This window comes from Aulostomus chinensis, chromosome 8 (genome assembly GCF_037954235.1).
Source record: "Aulostomus chinensis isolate RoL2024-O1b breed Wild chromosome 8, RoL_Achi_v1.0, whole genome shotgun sequence".
NCBI lineage: Eukaryota > Metazoa > Chordata > Actinopteri > Syngnathiformes > Aulostomidae > Aulostomus > Aulostomus chinensis.
Window position 1 is genome coordinate 16886052 of NC_141327.1, and position 19023 is coordinate 16905074.

Consider the following 19023-nt stretch of genomic DNA (forward strand, 5'->3'; position numbering starts at 1 on the left):
TTGGAAATATTTGTTGTAATTGTGCCACTGTACCATTGTGAGATCTTTGTCAACAGATGGGCGCTGGGTTATCTCTCATTTGCTAAAGGAATAATATTTGAATTAAAACAAATCAAAGCAACTTCAGTTTAAGTGAACTAAATGTGTATATATATATTATTCTTTTTCCCAGCAGATCATTTGACAGCCAAAGCCTCATTAACAAAAAAAAAATGTGTTTTTTAATAAACCTGCTTATCCCTGATTTCAAAAGTCGTTAACATGATTCCTCCCATTTTAACAGTGATTTTCTTAATTATAATAATAGTAGATTCACTAAGTGTCATGCAATCCATATCAGTCATGGTCAAATCAGCCAGTGCGATAATATCAAGGGCAACGTTTAGTGAGTTAATTCCCGCCCCCAACCTCTTCTCGATATAAACGGTGATATCACATTTTCCTCCGTAGCTGGGTGTCTGCCTCCGTCATGTTAAATTCTATAGAAGCAAATCTGCTCTTGCATCAGCCATCTCCTTTCAAATTCAACCTCAGTGGTTTATTTTGTAACACAACTGTGTCAACAGAGTGTGTCAACACTTTCTGAAGAATTTCCAGCGGTTGTTCACCCTCTTCCTCTGGAACTGACCTTTGTCTATCTCACCTGAACTCGTCCGATGCTGCAGCCAATTACCCCGATTTTGCACATAACGGCTTGAAAAGTCGGACAGATTTATGTGCTGCTGCTGCTGCTGCTGCTGCTGCTGCTGCTGCTGCTGCTGCCGTGCGTTTGGGTTTGTTTGAGGAAGCCGTGTGGTTGGGGGGTGTCAGAGCTGAAATACTTCCTTGTCCTTCTTTACTGTCATCACGGCGACCTACAGCCTCATAGTCCTCAGAGCTGACTGACCTCACGTCACACGCTGAGCTCACTCGGGCTCATATAGAAGTCTATATATTACTGGTGTGAAACATCAGAAGAAGTACTGGTGGAACGTACTTTCCTGGTGAGTGTTTGCATATCTACTTACTGCTGTCTTAACCCATGCAGTTAAATGAGTGTTGCTGACAGCTTTGACTTGGGTTTCTTTTATTAGTTCCTCCTACTGTGAGGAGTTTTATAAGTATTTGCATTGTAGAGAGGGGAAATAATCTGAGAATTATCTTCTTAAAAAATATTTAAACATGAATTTTTATGTCACCTTGTGACATGATCACTTACTATTGGATCGGTAGAGAATTTCAACACACATCTTGTGCCACATCTTTTATCATACTCAGTCTGACTCAGTGACTTTTGTTACATAAGAATACAACATATTCACAACATTCCTTTCATGTTTAATTCTTAGTAAGTGTGGCTTCAGATAGACACGCAGGAATATTTCATCATCTGATCATCACTGACAAAAAGCCTCTTGATTTCTGCCCATGTTTTGTAAAATCAGACTGGGAACAAAAAATGTCCTCTCTTCAGAGTCAAACAAGGGCTAAACAGTTAAACGGTCCTGCAGTGTCACCATGACAACGTGATGTGATCATGTCAAAAGCCGCACTGAAAGCGCTGATAGCAGTTTTCAGTTTGTGAACTAAGAATTGGTTGTACTATATCTAAGATGTGCGCGCGTAGAGCCTCCCACCCCCACGGAGGGGCCCCAAGATCAGGTGCACACGTCAGTGTCAGTACATCACCCCATGAGCCAAAGAATCTAACGGTGCCTCATTTATTTGAAAATGAGGCATCGAGTTCAACATTACACACGTAAACACAACTCTCAATTTGACCCTGTGGTGTCACAGGAGCGCCTGTCAGACGTGAAACTCACTGGAAAGGATCAGAAGACGGTTCTCAGAGGATATGTCAATTTCTGTTTAAAAAAAAAGACCCTCAGGTCCGGTCAGTGAGCGAGAGCAGGCCATCTACGCCGGGTGTTTCCGCCTCAGTCAGGATCAAGTCAGGCTGCTTGAAAGCAGCACGCAAAGTTTCAAGTTTTCACAATGTGTTGTTGAGTATTTAATTGCGGTTTGAACATGTTACCCTTATCCAGTAAACAAATATGAATAAAACTGCTGTGCTCATGCGCTCGGTCGTGGAGGGCATGTTTTCACTTCCATCTGTCTGTTAGTTTGTTAACTCGATCACATGAAAACTACCAGGCTGATGTTAATGAAAGCACCGTACGGGGAGGAGAGGAGCATAAACCAACGAAGAAGCCTTTGCATTTTGGAGATTATCCAGTAATTTCTTTCTCTCTCTCTCTTTGGAATGAAGTTTAATCATTCTGACATTAAATGTTCTGGCATGTTAAGGAAATAAAAGTATTATATCCCATACACAGCTGAGACAATGAGAATTCAGTCAGGCATAAATTATGAAAGAGCTTTTACAAATATCTCATCTAAAAAAAATAATAAAAATAATAAATAATAAAAATAAAAGAATAAAAGAAATATTTTCAGGAGCTACAGAGTTTAATCAAGCATCAAGTTAGAATGACAGACTTTTAAACTTTTTCTAACTGGAAGATTTTGGCTCTCTCGCCGGAGGGTAGATAGATTTTGGCATAATGGCAACATTTAATAAATCCTCTATTCAGAAACCTCAGAGAACTAAGAGTCAAATAAAGAGCCGCGCTGTGTGTCCCATAATTACAGATGTAAATGTACTTCTTATTAAACAACAGCAGTTAGGGTGTCTTTTGTTACGTGACACCTCAACACATCCACTCTTCACACTGAGTCATGATAAGTGTTGAACTTTTGAAATGACTCTGTCACACTGTCACAGTTGAGGTTTGTTGGAAATGTAGATCTAAATGTCATATTAAGTCACATTTCTCCTGCAGTGTGTAAATAATGCTTACCAGAGGCTCCAGAGATAGAGAGCCTGCCGGGGGGGGGGGGGGGGGTAGAAATCGCTGCAGCGATCAGGCCTTCACTGTCAGACAAGCCTCTCCTGACAAAAAGACATCTGACAGCTCAGCCTTCGTGATAAAGCCAGAGAAAAAGACTATTTGTTTTTGTTTTTTAGTTTGACATGACAGATAGTGACCTCTCTGGTTTGAATGCAACGTCTGACTGCCTCATCATCTCTGACTGTGCCGTAGTTTCCTGTCCTCTCTTAGAATGTCCACTAAATACAGAGGAATCAGGAAATAATGAAGGATGTAAAACTCCTGGAACATAACACTGTAACACAATGACTCATTTGGAAAATACAACACAGAGCTGAAGCAGGTTCAGAATGAGTCTCCCTGATCCTGAAGTCTTGAGTTGATCCCTGTGGAAAAGTCAGCTGAAGCATAATAATCACAGCTGCAGCAGTGAATCAGTTCATGAGTCAGTCGTGTTGTTAGTCATCGCGAATCATCAGCTATAGGACATTCATTTAAACTTTTCAGGGTTGTTGTTTTTTCAAGCAAAAACACAATCCATTTCATCATTTTTTTGTTCATGAGCATTTTCCATCCATCCATCCATTTTCTTCCACTTATCCTGTTAAGGGTTGTGGGGGGGGCTGGAGCCTATCCCAGCAGCCTTCAGGTGAGAGGCGGGGTTCACCCTGGACAGGTCACCAGTCCATCACAGGACCAACACATAGAGACAGACAACCATTCACACTCACAGTCACACCTACGGTCAATTTAGAGTATCAATCAGCCTCGTCCCCTCTTGATGTCTTTGGACTGTGGGAGGAAGCTGGAGTACCAGAGAGAACCCACACAGGAACAGGGAGAACATGGAGACTCACACAGAAAGATCCTGTGCTGGAGCCGGGACTTGAACCCAGAACCTTCTTGCTGTGAGGCGACATTTTCTTGATATGTTATAGAACAGTGAAATTGAACAGTTGCAACCCTTGGTTCATACAGTTTGGGAAAGTCTGGTTCAGATATAATCAACTCACTATCAGGGAAAATTACCAGAGAAATTGTCTGTCCATGCAGCCGGCTGCAAGGTAAGCATAGTTCCTCTTAAAGCTAAGATTCCCTTTATAAACTTATGTCCCCATATCTCAAAGGACTGCTCATTCTTAGCCGACCATGTTTTATTTTAATCATAACAAGAAACTATGAAAAGAAATTACATTCGGCAATATTCTGAGTTTTTGTTGTTTTCCTCTTTTATACCCTCACTTTCGGAGGTTAACCTAGATCAGTCTGAAGTGGTGCAGCACCGTATCACAACCTCTTGCGTTATACTGATGTTGCCGATGTAATTTTTTAGTCAGATGTGCAAAGTGACACCTCTCTCAACAACCCAGCAGTTCAATAGTGGACATCAGCATGACCGTTAATCAACACTTCCCTAAAATATGTTCAATAAAAGTTGATGTCATAATGCTCACGAAGGGAAGATTTATGGCGTTTATTGATCAACATATATCTGACTGACTGCAGTAAATCAGCAGTGTGTTCAAATAGGATACGTTACAAGCAGGGAAAAACTATTGCGCAGTACTGCTGCCCTCTTCTGTGCACTTTATATTATTTCTTAGTATTTATTCTCAGTAAATACTTGAATTTGATTTTTGAGAAAAGATAATGCATTGCTTGTTTATAATGTATAAACTCTTAAGATTAAGATCAGGGAAATGTGGCTCTGCCAAACTAACAATGACAACTAGAATAAACCAGCAGGGGCATCAATGACACACATTTATTGGTTTGTTCTTCTAGATGACCGATTCTGGATGCACAGCAGGTTTTCTTCCCTCATAAGCGATGCCTCGTTCTTTCCTGGTGAAACGAGGAGGGCTGCACCACTTTCGGCTCACGGAAAACAGCCCAAACCCTGGGACAACTGCAGTAACATTCAACAAGCTAAACAAGAAGAAGGGGTCCTTGGATAAATCCTTGGAGAATTCCACAGCAGAAACACAAAATACTGACACGGTGGACAATGCGTCACTGCAGCAAGATCTTCCTGCTGCCAAACCTGCTGACAGAAATGAGCATCTTCAGCTGTCCACTCCTGAATCTCACAGTGAGTGATTTTATATCTGTTTGAATCCTTTTTTTTCCCACATGCATGTCTCCAATAACTTAAAAGCATAAAATACTCCCTAGGCCAAGATGATATCAGATAACAAAAATAAATACAGCAGTGGATGCAGAGTGGCTACATTTATATGGATAGCAGTAATCCAACTACAGACTGTATTCCAAATTTAACAATTTAACAACTTAGGTACTGCATGAGTTGCTTTTAGAATATATTCCCTCACATGATGCAAAGTAAAGTGAATGATTGAAGATGCCTGCCTACTCAGTGTCACCACAATCTTCGTCAGAGTTTCCATGTTTCGTGTTTCAGCAGGTAACTTTGCTTGATGCCAAGTTTGTAAACCCCAGCAAGAAGCTGGAGCTACATTGTAAAGCAGTTCACTGCTGTACATGACACAAAATACTGCAAAAACTCTGACAGGACTTGCATGGAAAGTGCATTAAGATACATTAAGGCACTACAGTATTACAGTTAAGATCATAATACTCCAACTCTCAATTTTTTGAGAGATTTTTTTAACCCTAACCCTAACCCTTTTTTTTATTCCCACTGTGGCCCTGTTCTTCAGTATTTTATTCAGTTTTGTCATAATCAAGTTATCAAGTCCGTGTACATACGTCCCTTCTTCTTGTCTCTGTCTTCTCAAGACTGCAGATCTGCCGATCCCGTCCATCCTGTCGACTCAGATGCTGCAACTCCTCCCCCAGCATCGGCAGAATTGTCCAGACCTGCACTGAGTTCAAGATACTCAGGCAAACTGTCAGTGGATATGGAAGACTTGACCCTGCGCCCACAGGTCCTGAGGGAGGCCAGCAGCTACTGGAAAATCAGGGCTCCAAGGCAAGAGTGTCCATTCTGTGGCAAAGTATGGCATCAGTCCTGATATTACCTGTACATTTGTGTGTTCAACTTTCATAACCAGCAACTCTGCAGAATTACAATAGGAAACAGGATTCAGCATAAACTCAGGAAGTTGAACTTTCACAAATCTCTCAATTTATCAGTTGATTTATGTTCTCGCCTATGAGTTAATACAACATGGAATCATTGATACGAGCAGCCGAACTGAGATTCCTTCAAAGGGTTCTTTAAACTGCTGCAGCAACAATCTAGAAATGAGACAATGCACCGAAGAGTCCTGTCTCAGTGTTTCGTTGGTTTTACTCGGATTTGGTCATGAATCTGTTTAAGAGAGCATAGATCATGAAACAAGACATATATTTGATCATTTTGACACTGAAATTTCATTTTTCACACAAATCAAAAATGAAATAAAAAAAATAGATCTGTCGCTGTCTCGGCAACACACACTTGTCAGATCTGGCAATGCTTCTCACTATTGTGGTGCTGAGCTGTCAGTCTGGTTCACGACAGAACTGCTGATGTAATTTTTCTATGAGAAAAATGGAAACTGAAAAGGACTTACGGTATATTTGGAACAATAATTTGAAGTTAAAACTGAAGTTGAAACTTGTAGGTGAACTTGACTTGTAGCTCATCATCAGCAAAGTATTGGTGGTGGCTGGTTCCTCTCGCTATGAGCATCGCCAGCATAGTAGTAGCATAGGCGTCTCCTTCGCTGACAGTAACTCGCCGCTTGCTCTTAAGGAATGATGGCAAATACTTTTTCTTCAGGCATAACAAATTCTTTAAGTGAGATGGAGAAATCTGTTTATTTTCACACTCATGACGAAACTGAGCGAAAGCTTCCTGTGTTACTTTCAGCTGCTTGTGCCTCCAGAAAGAATATACCCTGATGATGAGTCAGATCTTAAAGATGTTAGAAACACTGCTGCGCTTTACAGATATCGAAGCATTAAAAAAAACTGAAAACTAACGCCTGCTTTCGTATTTCCAATGTTTCTAACCCCAAAAGTTAAAAAAAAAAACGATCCATTTTTTTTCCCACCACTGATCGTTTGCTCATCTCGTCTGACAGATATTTAGTCGTCTGTCCAGTTTAAGGACACATGTTGACAAGGGTCACGGAACCATAAAGCCTCTGTCACCAGCAAACATCAAGTCTAGGGGGGCAGATCCTGAACAGTCGCCATGCAGGAGCAAGGTCAGCACTGCAGCTTTAACATTTGACTACAGGCACATTTGTTTTGTTCCTTTAAAGCTTTGACGCAAATAGAGTTGGGTTGCTGGTTCGTGGATTAGGTGACTCCTGACTTCCTTTTGTTCTAGGGGAAGACGTTTGATTGTGTTGTGTGTGGGAAAGTGTTCAAACGCTCCTCCACCCTCTCCACTCACCTGCTCATCCACTCAGACACCCGGCCCTACCCCTGCCAGTACTGTGGCAAACGCTTCCATCAGAAGTCTGACATGAAGAAACACACCTTCATCCACACCGGTGAGTCTGTTTCACTAATATTTGGCTTAAAAACTAAAACAGCAGTGGGAACAGATGGGACATTCTGTGGATTCACGTGGTGTCTGCCGTGTTTAGGGGAAAAACCACACGTGTGTCAAACATGTGGGAAAGCCTTCAGCCAGAGCTCCAACCTCATCACCCACAGTCGTAAACACAGAGAAGACCGACTGTTCCGCTGTCCTCGCTGCTTCTTCAGCTGCAGGGACAGAGCGGACCTGCGGCAGCACCAGGAGCTGCACTGCACCTTCGGATGACTTGAACACAGGAGAGTCGAGTCAACATCTTCACAAAGGAGACCAGAGGAAATGCTTTGAGGACATACAGCACCTGTCCAATTCTTGTCATCCTTATGGCTGTCTGACATTATTATTATTCGATAATCATTTCATGAACTTCTCTGCATTTTTTTTATATTCAGCAATTCTGAGAATATACAAGTGAATTCAGATAATTAAAAATGGGATTCTAATCTTTCCCATGTGATTAGTAGAAAGACATCAAGAGGGGACGAGGCTGATTGATACTCTAAATTGACTATAGGTGTGACTGTGAGTGTGAATGGTTGTCTGTCTCTATGTGTTGGTCCTGTGATGGACTGGTGACCTGTCCAGGGTGAACCCCGCCTCTCACCCAAAGGCTGCTGGGATAGGCTCCAGCCCCCCCCCCCCCCCCCCCCCACACACACACACACACACCACCACCACCCTTGACAGGATAAGTGGAAGAAAATGGATGGATGGATATCAATTATTTGAAATTAACTTTTTAATAAATGAATACACTGCTGAGTGTATAAACCCCTAGAAACAATGCATTGACAGCAATGTGTTGATTCAGCCGCATGATATTTATTTAAAGTCAAGACATGACCAACTGTTATCATACAATAAAAGCACAATCTGGAAATCATCTTCACGCTAAATGAAAACCTTTAGACAACAACATTGTTTGCCAACCCTCAGTGTGTGTCAAAGTACTCGGCAAAATCAAATCAAAAGGGCCCTTATTTTCACTGTAGCAGCAACAAATTTCTAAAAAGAAAATGAAATGAGATCAAGTTCTTTTCCTGTGCAAAAAAAAGAAAATTAAATTTTGCCTGGATAACAAACAATAGCTTACTTACTGGACAATTATGCTACCCTTAAATTGAAAAAAGCAACTGCCACGAGCGTGAACTACAGATCATCAATAATAGGGACAGCAAGTAATCCAGTTTATAAAAGTAATTCAGTTTTCTCTCACAAAATGCTGACTTATGATCTCTTTTTTTTTTAAGGGACAGCAGTTTTGGTGGTAGGACTTTGTTTCCCAAACTAAGCATCACAGCTTGAATAAATTCTGAGTGTATTTGCGTCATCAGGTAAACCAAAGGCGTGTGTGAGGACAGTCAGCACACCAACTGTGATGGATGCTAGGGTCTCGTTTCTCATTGTGCCCTGTAAATGAAATCAGTTTCTCCACAAAAGCAACTTCTGTTTGCTCTCCACTCGATGTCCCTCTCCTTCTTAAAACATTTGGCAGAGTAAAAGCGTGCACGTTCACAAGGAAGGTCCTGACAGAATGAACCGAAACAATAAATATTATTAATAAAGATTTTTATTATAAACCGCTAAGATTTTAAATGAATTAATAATATTGGATGATCCATTTGAATTTGTAAATAAATAGCTTTTTGATTCAGGTGCCTTCTCTCAATATTTATTGATGATATATAAAGTGTGGAGGAAACTCTCCATACAACAGAAAGGTACAGGCTCCGTCCACGTGAAAGGATGAAGACCAATGTGTGCATGTGCAGAAGTTGAAACTTCTTTGTTCAGCTCAAAAAGGGTGATTTAACAATCCCTTCGAACCCCAAATTACTAATAAATTGTTTCTATTACTAGAGCAATTTCACACAAAAAAAACTAAGGCCAACTCATTACTTTTAATTTCATGGGATGTTTGTATTTACAGTGCTCATGTTCTGGCAATTTTTACTGTTTGTGATGTGGCAAGAGAGCCATAATGCAGAAATGGAAACTATGTGTCTTTAATCATCAAAATGGGCAGAAAGTAACATTTCAAAAATAACAGATTCAAGAGAGTAAACTAATCAAACAATTGAAATCAAAAAGTTGGTAGAAAGGGAAAACAGGAAGTAACATGACTCACTGCCAAGAACTCAAGGCCAGAGGGCTGCCCGTACCAAAAATAAGAACAACACAGGAATTGCAACAAAAACGAGTATGACCAAATATGAGACAGGGAGGAGACCTGTGTTTTATTCAAGTGATTTTTTTCTTTCTTTTTTAGGAATTTGACAAATATACTTTTAGCAATGTACCCAAAACAGTGACTATAACTATTCAGCAAAATGGTCGTGGAAAGATTCATCATTTTACCTTGCATCATTTATTCAGCTTCAGTTTTGACAAAGCGCGCGCATTACAGGCGATGTTCTTCATTACTATTGTCATTTGAATCAATTTTTAATGGTAGTTTCATCCTTTAAAAGCCGCCTTGATTTTTATACCACTGAGCTCTCGCAACAACATCATTGGAGTAGTCTTTCCCAGTCGTCTTCTCATCCACGCCGTCATAGGAAGAGACTCGTCCGTCGCCCGTGTTGTAGGCTGCAATCCCTCCTGAAGAGACAAAATAAAAATGAAGGGAAAGTGAGCAGTGAGTTGGTGAATGTGAGGGTTCATCGCATCAGTACAACAAACCTTTCAGCTGCTGCTCTGCGGTCCAGTCGAGGAATTTGTTCTGGATCCGTTTGATGAAGTAAACCAAGATCTCTGTGCCTTGGGAGATGTGTTCCTCACTGTTCCAGTCACCTCGCTTGGTGTGTCCGCCTCCACTTGGATTGACGTCAACCTGCAGTAGAGCAGGTTAAACAGAATGAACAATGCCGTAATTGTTTTGTTTAAAGTGAGACTCTTACAACTTGTAACAACCTGCATCAGTCCCCAGGCATTGCCACGGTCTCCCCAACCGTCCTTGAGCACATTTCCAGCTCTGCTCTCTCTGGAGATGATGCCAGCAATGAGAGCCGGCTGGATTCCTTGCTGGTCTCCCACCTTGGTGATAATGTCCTTGTACCTGTTCATTCTTCCAAGGTCCGTTTTTGCCATGGCCTGTGATGCAGCCACACCTTCAGAGAGAATCAACTGCATCAATCGCTGCATCAACTGGAGATTCAATTCGCTAAAAATATGAAATACTCAAGTGGCTATACCTGATGTGCATTTCAGTGAAAAGACTAAAGCTACAGATTACATTTTTCTTAATCACAGATAACACTGAAAATGAAAATTAACACTGTTAAAATGAATAGTGATAGCTGACACAGAACTAAGATTAAAGTTAATAAAGTGGCTGCCACTGACTCTATTAAACGCTGCTGTCTCATAACACTGCATTGCTCCAATGCAGGTTTACCTGTGCTGTCCAGCTTGTCCTGCTGGGCAGTTCTTGCAGATGCACCGCTAGTTTCAACGTTCATTATGTTTCCATAACCTGCAAATAAGCAGTTCATTTGATTTTTGGTCAGACTGTCCGTAAAGCTATATCTGCACAAAGCACAGTCGCTTAAGTTATCATTAAAAACAAGAGTCGATCATGTTAAAACTTACTGTACACAGTGCAAAAAAATGAAGAAGATAAAAACAAAATAGTCCCTGTGAAAATATTGCAGCCAAAATTAAACTTCTTCACTGTAAAACACAAGCTCTCACTCATTGTTGCTGTCTTTTCTTTGGCCGGTTCCCGCAGCAGGATGTAACCAGTGTCCTCGGTGTTCCTCCGTCCTTCTTCTGCTGTAGACAGGCGGGCGGATCTATTTACATGGGGACTTTCAGTTTCACTGTGCATACATTACCTTGTCATCACCGATGGGATTCACCAATGAGGAGAGAGGAGACGAGATCAGCTGACTTAGATGAAAGAGCCTCCGAAGTACTCTGAGGCTGGAAAAGTACCCAGGTCGTTCTTGTTGTGTAAACTCGATTGGGGAAGTTCCTCTTTTTGTGTAATGGAGAAGTGTGAGCTCATGAATCCACCAATGTTTATAACAACCATTCTGTTGTTTAACTGTTGTAACTGGCGCTCTCTGAGGGAAGTTTAAGTATATTTATTCAAGCTCTCACACACTGATGATGGGCAGAACTGATGGTGCTGGCAGTAACGTCACTCAGAGATGTTATAGCGTCATGTTTATTCACCGTCACCTTTAGCAAAACCAGATAAAACTAGGATTTTATTTAAGAAGCAAGGCTCGTGTTGCAACTGAAGGAAGGAGACGGTTGTTTCTGCAAGATTATGTCGATATGTGAAAACTTTTGTTGGATTCTGGTTTGTTACGAACTGTCAAGTTCTTACACAGCAATGTAACTTCAGAGTTAATTGACTTCCTTGTATTTTGCAGGGTCACACCCACTGACTCCAGGCTATTTCTGGGAGTTCCCCCTCTGTCTGTGCATGTTAATAAGGTGTGACATGGCAGTAATGACCCACCTACCCTCACCCGACCCGACCTGTAATTGTTGTGATCTGATAGTCCACTCCCTCCCATACTTGAAAGACATTTAATGTGTTAACGTGATGTTAGGATGTGTTTATTCTGCATTCATTTGATGTAGTTAATGCTACTCTCTTGGCCGGGTCTGTCATACAAAAGATGCTTTAGTTGTCCGTAAGATTTAACAGCTTTAAAAATGAAATTAAAAAGAAGAAAGGAATGTGGGGAATGTTTGCAGAGGACGCGAACATGAAAGCCACTGAGTCCCTGTCCAGATCTAAACTAGAGGAAGCATAGAATTTGTAAATCTGTGCATGAAATTTGCTTTTAATTTGAACTGCCTCATCAGGTATCATCTTCTAAAAATGAAGGGAAGACTGAAGTTAGTAAAATAGCTTTGTTTAGACGCCAAAAACATCCCGGGAACTTTTCCAGCCTGAGGGTATTTCTGAAGCTCTTTCTCCTGAGTCAGCTGATCTCATCTCCTCTCTCCTCATTGGTCAACCACGCTGGCTTCCTCCAGCAGGAAAGAGGAGAGGAAGATAAGGTGACGTACGTGCAGCAAAACTGAAAGCAACCATGTAAATAAACTGTCACATCTCGCTGCAAGAACCGTCCAAGCAAAAGACAGGAACAATGAGTGAGAGCTTGTGTTTTACTGTGAGGAACTTTAATTTTAGCTGCAATATTTTTCTATGATAACAACATGTTCCTGACTATTGAGTTGAAATCACTGTCTTGTCTGAAATAAACTGAAATTTGAACTGATTTTGTCGTAGCTTTAGTCTTTTGACTAAAATGCACATTAGCTATAGTCACTTGTTATATCAGCTAAGTGGATCTCCGTTGACGCAGCGAACACTAAGCTGCCATGTTCTTCCTCTCTGCTGGATTTCTCTTCGAAGGTGTCATGGCATCACAGGCCATTCGCACAACACACACACACGCGCACGCACGCACGCACACACGCACACACACACACACACACACACACACACGCACACACACACAGAATAAAGAATGAACATGTTCCAACACGAATCTTTAATAATATTTGCAGTCATGAATCAACATACCTTTTTTTCTTGGTTTTGCTAAAGAAAAGTCAAACAGAGGGATAGTTCAGTGCACTATGGCCTCAGTCAGCTTTTACATACAGAAGTGTGACCCCAATAGTCTCCGATTTGTTTTTGCCCAGTTTTTGCCCAGACGTCCGATAGGGACCATCGTTGTGTTCTGCTTCCTAAACCAGGTGGTGGTACCTGATGGTGCTACCTCTACAACCTGCAGATGGTGCTGCTGTGCCTGAGATTAGGATTCAATGGCCTCTGAAATGGGAGAGAAACACTAAAGAGCGAATTATTGCTGTGTTTCAGACTTCATCCACAATTTTCATCACACCAAGTAAAAGTTTTCTGAAATTTCAGAAATGTTCAAAACTATGCAGGAAAACTTGAACCATGTCAAAGATTTCTTGACAATCAAACCAATATATGCAACGACACTGCATCAAATGTTTGTTTATTGCTGGCCAAAACAGTTGTCTCTTCCTGAAAAAGTAGTAAATTCAAGCTAAATTGGTAGCCTCCGATTTTTTCCTGGAATAGAGAACACGTTCTACAGTAGTGAAAGTAAAAATCTCCCTGAAAACACCCACATGAGAGTAGGTTAAGCAATATGACCAAAAAGGTGAACAGTCATTGACTGTAGGCCTCAATGTAACACAAACACTTCACACCGAACATTATCAGCACATAGGAATGGCTGGATTTTACAATGGACTTAGTCGCTTTTGATGCAATCCCTCATACTGACTTCAAATATTTTGCTCCCTTACCTGGAAACATTTTATCTAAATGTTTCATTTTCTGTCGTACATCATAAACAGTATAACTTCCAATCTGATGAAAACCATCTGAGGTTCTAGGTTTTGTTCATAGCCTCTTTGTGAAACATGAACACCGATGTTTGGTATTAAAGCGTTTATGTGGCATCTCGTCCCAGGTTTACCGCCTCTGCGTCCTCGCTCTGAGGGTGGGTATGTGAGATAACCTTCTAGTTTAAACCTTCATTTGGTGCTGCGAGTTCAATGAACTCCACAAACAGTTGAATCCAGCAGCACATCAGGTCATCTGCTGTCCGTGTGAGGGTCAGGTCAAAGTGCAGCGTGAGGCTAAAACACTGCAGACTGGAGTCTCACTCCCTGCACCACAGCTGGAAACAAGGAAATGACTTTTACTCTGCTACTTAAGTGAATATATTTGGACTAAGCATCACTGGTCTAACATAACGATCACTTTCAAGAATCACTTCAGGCCTAAAGAAGCTGTCACACCATTTTTGTGTGTTAATTTTTAACATTTCATTTGCCAATGACAGTGGGTTCTATTTATCTGAGGAAAAAGGTTCAGTCTGTGCTAAATCACATCGTTACATTTTTGCAAGCATTTATTTTGTCTCTTTTATTTTTGTTGTTGTTCAAGCACACAATTTACTTGTTGCAGGATTTATTTAGTCAGCTTTAACAAACATTATGCTGTTTTTCTGGAGCAAAAAAAAAGTTTGACCAAAAATCCTCCTGCATGGTCTTCAAATGAGCTCAACAGAAGCGTATTTCACCACGCTTCAATTCAGCAGCAGACGCCTTCATGTCTTTTCTTAGTGCAAAGGCAATCAAAATTGAAATATTATCGCTTTTATTGATAGAATTTTGATAAACAGAGTTAATGATCAGGTGAAATGATGACAAACTAGCAACTGAATAAAACAAATTAACAACTTTTAACAACTTCCTTTTTATGATTTGTCTGATGGACTGTCGTGCATTTTCATCACTGTGAGTTGTGTGGAAAGCAATCGCGACAGCTGAACGAATCACCAAATGTGCGTCAGATGTAAAGATCTGTCTGTGTTTGTTTTAGCTGTACAAAATGTTCCTGGCAACATCTCTTGATGCGAATGATTAAAAACAGCTGCGATTTTTAACAATAAGTACAAAAAATTGTGTTTATTAAGGCTGGCCAGTTGCTTCAATTTCCTGAAAAATCATAGTATGGTGTGAATTATGTGCAGTGTAATGGATCTAAATTGGTCTTGGTTATTGTTGTGCTCTTTTAGAAGCCCTGAATTCTCCGTGATCCATTCTTGATTGCCTGTTGTTTGACCCTGAAGAGCCACTAATGATGCGGGAGGTCCTGTTATTCCTTGAAATGCTCCCAGCTTCTAATTTCTGAAAAGAAGGCGTCTCCAGGACAGGAAGTGCGGTTCATCACCTGTCTGTGGCCGAGGATGGTGAAGTCTGGAGCCAGTTTTCTTCCGCTTACCGCACAACGGACCAGATGATGACGTAAAAGGTCAATGGCATGGCGAGATGGCAGGGTGGAAGTGTAGTTACCAATGATTGACACACCATACCCAGCGTCATTGCGTCCCCTGGTGTGAGTTCCCAGAATGTTCCAGCCTCGACCTTCATAAATATAGCCGTCCGAGCCCACCACAAAGCTGAGAACACAAATACAAAACCATTATTTAATATGCTGGTGTGAAGTGTACTTAACACAGAAGGCTGGTGATACTCATAATGAAAGTAAATCAAAACTGTGATGGTTTTTGAAAAAGAGAAGACACTAGAAGATTTCTGAGGGTCACAAAAAAAAGAGCTCGAAAGAAGGGATTTCAGGTTGCTTGCCGTCTGTTTGACAGACTTGGTCATAGCTGGCGAAATAAGTTCTGTGGTTCACGCTTGCTTAAGATATTTGAATGTTTTGTTCTGTGGCATAAATGGCATACAAGTGAATTTTGAAGCCATTATGTGTTTTTTTAAAAGGTGGTTGCTAAGAAGCGGCTTAACAAGATGACAGCATCTGTTGCAGAAATCAAAGCTCATCATGTCAAAGTGAGTTCATTCATCATGTAATGTGAGCTTTGTTCTCCTGGGGAATGTATTTTATAAACAGTGTTCATATTTGAAAATTTTCCTGCTTAAAAAAACCATGCAAGTGTTGTAAAATTTTGTTAGCCGTGGTGTATTAGTGATAATCAAAAATCCAGCGTAATAATCTCGCTGGAGATACTTGGTCTATGAAAATATGTCGTCCCTCCAGCATTCTCTTCAGGGTAACAAAATACTTTTTTTCTGATGAAAAAAATTCTGACAAGTTTTATAACTAACATTTTAAGAAATATGAAAATGGCCTTGCAAGCCCCCATAATTTTCCCTGAAATGTGAGGCTGCAATCCACAACTTCCCCACTAGATGTCCCTGTTCTCCTCACTGGCCCTAAACTGGCTGTGTCCCTCTGCCTCCTGGATCTATGCTAAGCTCACCTGAAGCCTCCAAGCTCCAGCTGTGAGAACAGTCCCCAGATGTTCTAGTATTTTGCTTAAATTGTCATCAAGGGGTACAAATTAAGCACATTTTCCAAAATGTCAATCTTTTTGTTCAAAAAATACACCTGTATCCTATGTCGCTCCAGCCGAGGTCCTCCTGGTGGTAGCGCTGCATGGCTCTCATGCTGCGGGCGCAGCTTGGGAAGGACAAACATGGCGAGGATGGCTCATAGGTGTGGTGAACGAAGAGGAACTGTAGGGGCGGTGACAGTGGGATGGGTGTGCCATTGTAGGCTTTTGCCCCCCACTGACAGCGAGGGATGATTTGAGGGCAGTCTAGTGTGAAAAGAAGAAAAGATGCCAGTCAAATATGATTCTCAGACCATTTCAGAACTGTACTAGACTACATTTGATGAAGACATTCTCCAAAGGGCATACATTTCCTCATATTCTGAACACATGAGCAAATATGGAGCATCATTGTCACTCATTTTTATTAAGAATTCACTTGTTTATCCAATATCCACCCTCTACTTAGCTGTTTTTGTTTCTTGCAAATACCACAGTGTGCACCTTTGATTGTGGATACAGACTCTTTTATTTCTATACATGTGTACAGCAAAAGTGTGTGTGAAATGATTGAATACTCTTTTAATTTTGGGGGGAGAGGGAACAGTGACAATTCAATGCACTCTGGTTCTTTAAAATGGATATTTTCTCATTTCCATTTTCATCCATGAGGGATGATGTGAATAATTTGGCCTGACTGACATTTCAAAAAAAAAATCGCCAGGGATTTTGTGAATGTTGTACAGAAGAAGTAAGATGAATCAAGAAAGTAACCAAGAAAATAATAGATGGACTGATGTACATCTTATTATTAAAATGTTGTGTAGCTCACCCCAGTATCTGTATACAAATGTCTGCAGTCCATCCTTTACTGCCTTCCCCACTCCAGTGTCCAGAGCGATCCATTCTGTTCCCTCCAACTTCCAAACCAAGGCTAGTGTCTCCATGATCTGGCCGTGAAGATCGAGAGACTGCAGCATGGATCTGGAGATCTCCCTTCGTCTCGGGCTGATGTGGCTGGACACCTCATCGAGGCCCTTCCCCTCATGAAGTTTAAAACAGTAGTATCCTTTCAAAATCTCACTCAGAGCTTGAGGCTCTTCAGATGCAGGCAGATTGCTGATGTCAGTGCCCAGTATAATTCCATCCATACCCCCATTGATAACAGCATCAGTGGCCAGAGTGGCAGGCCAAAACAGTTTGAACACCTTGGGTTGTTCCAGGTTGTCCCAGCACCCATTAGGCCCAAGACGATTCACTGCTGGGATGTCCTGAAGGCTGAGGAAAGACAAGCCCAGTGTCCTGCCTAATGTGAGAGGGAAGAGCCCAACAGCTGGCGTCCCCTCCGTCTTTGCTTTCAGTCCTGATTCTATTCCTAGCAGTAAGGGTGCCAGGGCCACCGTGGTGCCATCCGGTGTGAGCACCACCCCTCGTTCCTCTCCGTGATCTGTCATTATGTGGTGGATGGCTTTGTCAAAAAAGCTGAAAGATGAGGAGTTGAGAATGGAGGACTCCAGTCCCTCAGCATCGCTGGGGCTATATGAAGCACCCAGGAAGTGTACCGTCATAGCATCATCATGACCAGCAGTCCTCCGCAGAGCCCGGACCAGAGCAAGAGGGGACAAACCAGGGTTGGAGTCTTCAACCTGCTTCACAGCTTGGATGAAGTTTTCCATGTTACGCAGGTGGGCAACTGACGATGAAGGGAGGGAAGAGTTAGGAAGTCCACTATGTCACTACGACCCATCTTCATTGGCATTAATATAAACACTTTAAGAGAATCCCATTTAAATATGAAAGTGTAGAGAGAAAGGAAAGAAAATAAATGTGTGTAACAACTAGCAATATTTACCCATTAATGGCCGTGTTCCATCACGTTCCATTCAAATTTATAGCAACTTTAAGCCAATTTTCAGAAAAATGAAACAATAGCGGGGAGACATGACATCAAATTTCAAATTTAAACATTGCAAGCGAACAACTTAACCCAACTCAGTCTTATTTTCATGACTAGATAAATATCCAGTCACATGTGTGATATAACAGGTATATTTTCTTTTCAACCAACTTTTAGCTAAAATACTGGGACCGTCCATTCAAATACTTCAAAATTGACACTTGACTTCATTCGGTCCAAAACACTCTCTGAGTGTGAAGAAGGTGAGCGCTTGTTGAGAAGAGTGAACCGAAGCACACCCACCCACGCACACAGACCCATTCCTAATGATAGATATTTAATAGATAGATATTATTGTTTATTAATATTTGCATATGTGATGAGAGAATCTTTAAACCTGTGAATTTTTTTGTTGTTGCTAGATTACATTTAGAAAATTGGTTCTAAATATTTCAAAATAGCAGAATCACATCAGGACAGGATGCTTAAATAACATATACTTACATTAGTAACCTAAATTGGTCAGCATAGCAAAAAGGCAAATAACATAGGAAAGACTCTAAAAACCAGAATTATCAATGTTGGAGGAAAAAAAATCATATTCTGAATAACTGCTGATAAACAACATCTGAAGCTTACCTGTGGGCCTGCTGCTGACAGTCAACAAGAAGGACAAAGTCAGAGCAAAAAGTGATAGTTGAAGAAAAGCCATGTTGCATCTCCCGGTCAGCACTTAGACTCAAGCTTCCTCTCTGCTGAAGGAAGCAGACTCTGCACTACATGCAGGCTTTCCTAAACCGTTGCTCCCTGCATGAGTCGTGTAGTTGTGTGTATGTGGGTGTACCTGTGTGTCCTAATAGGGACAAG

General features: G+C 41.2%; 3 protein-coding genes across 3 annotated transcripts; 1 reads left to right on the forward strand and 2 right to left on the reverse strand.

Moving 5' to 3' along the window:
• Positions 1-845: 845 nt before the first annotated feature.
• On the forward strand, positions 846-9034 carry LOC147257395 (uncharacterized). Its single transcript, XM_086211308.1, has 6 exons — positions 846-983; positions 4656-4962; positions 5631-5848; positions 6923-7048; positions 7174-7339; positions 7436-9034. Exons 2-6 carry the CDS (start codon positions 4701-4703, stop codon positions 7612-7614), a joined length of 951 nt encoding a protein of 316 aa, XP_086067434.1. The 5' UTR covers positions 846-983; positions 4656-4700; the 3' UTR covers positions 7615-9034.
• Positions 9035-9599: 565 nt separating this feature from the next.
• LOC147257396 (lysozyme g-like) lies at positions 9600-11179 on the reverse strand. The gene is made up of 5 exons (XM_086211309.1): positions 10978-11179; positions 10784-10861; positions 10300-10496; positions 10069-10219; positions 9600-9987 (listed from the first exon to the last, which is right to left on the reverse strand). The coding sequence occupies exons 1-5, from the start codon at positions 11081-11083 to the stop codon at positions 9851-9853; spliced, it is 669 nt and encodes a 222-aa protein (XP_086067435.1). The 5' UTR covers positions 11084-11179; the 3' UTR covers positions 9600-9850.
• A 1723-nt stretch (positions 11180-12902) lies between these two features.
• Positions 12903-18984, reverse strand: LOC147257397 (N-acetylmuramoyl-L-alanine amidase-like). The gene is made up of 4 exons (XM_086211310.1): positions 18796-18984; positions 17092-17952; positions 16316-16526; positions 12903-15362 (listed from the first exon to the last, which is right to left on the reverse strand). The coding sequence occupies exons 1-4, from the start codon at positions 18866-18868 to the stop codon at positions 15059-15061; spliced, it is 1449 nt and encodes a 482-aa protein (XP_086067436.1). The 5' UTR covers positions 18869-18984; the 3' UTR covers positions 12903-15058.
• Between the last annotated feature and the right edge of the window lie 39 nt (positions 18985-19023).

Excerpts from the sequence above, each read along its gene's own strand:
- LOC147257395 (XM_086211308.1), top strand. The coding sequence starts at position 4,701 with ATGCCTCGTTCTTTCCTGGTGAAACGAGGAGGGCTGCACCACTTTCGG. Across the intron at positions 5,849-6,922 it reads AGTGTCCATTCTGTGGCAAA|ATATTTAGTCGTCTGTCCAG; the intron begins GTATGGCATCAG and ends CTCGTCTGACAG. Across the intron at positions 7,049-7,173 it reads AGTCGCCATGCAGGAGCAAG|GGGAAGACGTTTGATTGTGT; the intron begins GTCAGCACTGCA and ends CTTTTGTTCTAG.
- LOC147257396 (XM_086211309.1), bottom strand. The coding sequence starts at position 11,083 with ATGAGTGAGAGCTTGTGTTTTACAGTGAAGAAGTTTAATTTTGGCTGC. Across the intron at positions 10,497-10,783 it reads GGACAAGCTGGACAGCACAG|GTGTGGCTGCATCACAGGCC; the intron begins GTAAACCTGCAT and ends TTCTCTCTGAAG. Across the intron at positions 9,988-10,068 it reads CGCAGAGCAGCAGCTGAAAG|GAGGGATTGCAGCCTACAAC; the intron begins GTTTGTTGTACT and ends TTGTCTCTTCAG.
- LOC147257397 (XM_086211310.1), bottom strand. The coding sequence starts at position 18,868 with ATGGCTTTTCTTCAACTATCACTTTTTGCTCTGACTTTGTCCTTCTTG. Across the intron at positions 17,953-18,795 it reads TGTCAGCAGCAGGCCCACAG|TTGCCCACCTGCGTAACATG; the intron begins GTAAGCTTCAGA and ends CTTCATCGTCAG. Across the intron at positions 16,527-17,091 it reads ATTTGTATACAGATACTGGG|ACTGCCCTCAAATCATCCCT; the intron begins GTGAGCTACACA and ends TTTTCACACTAG.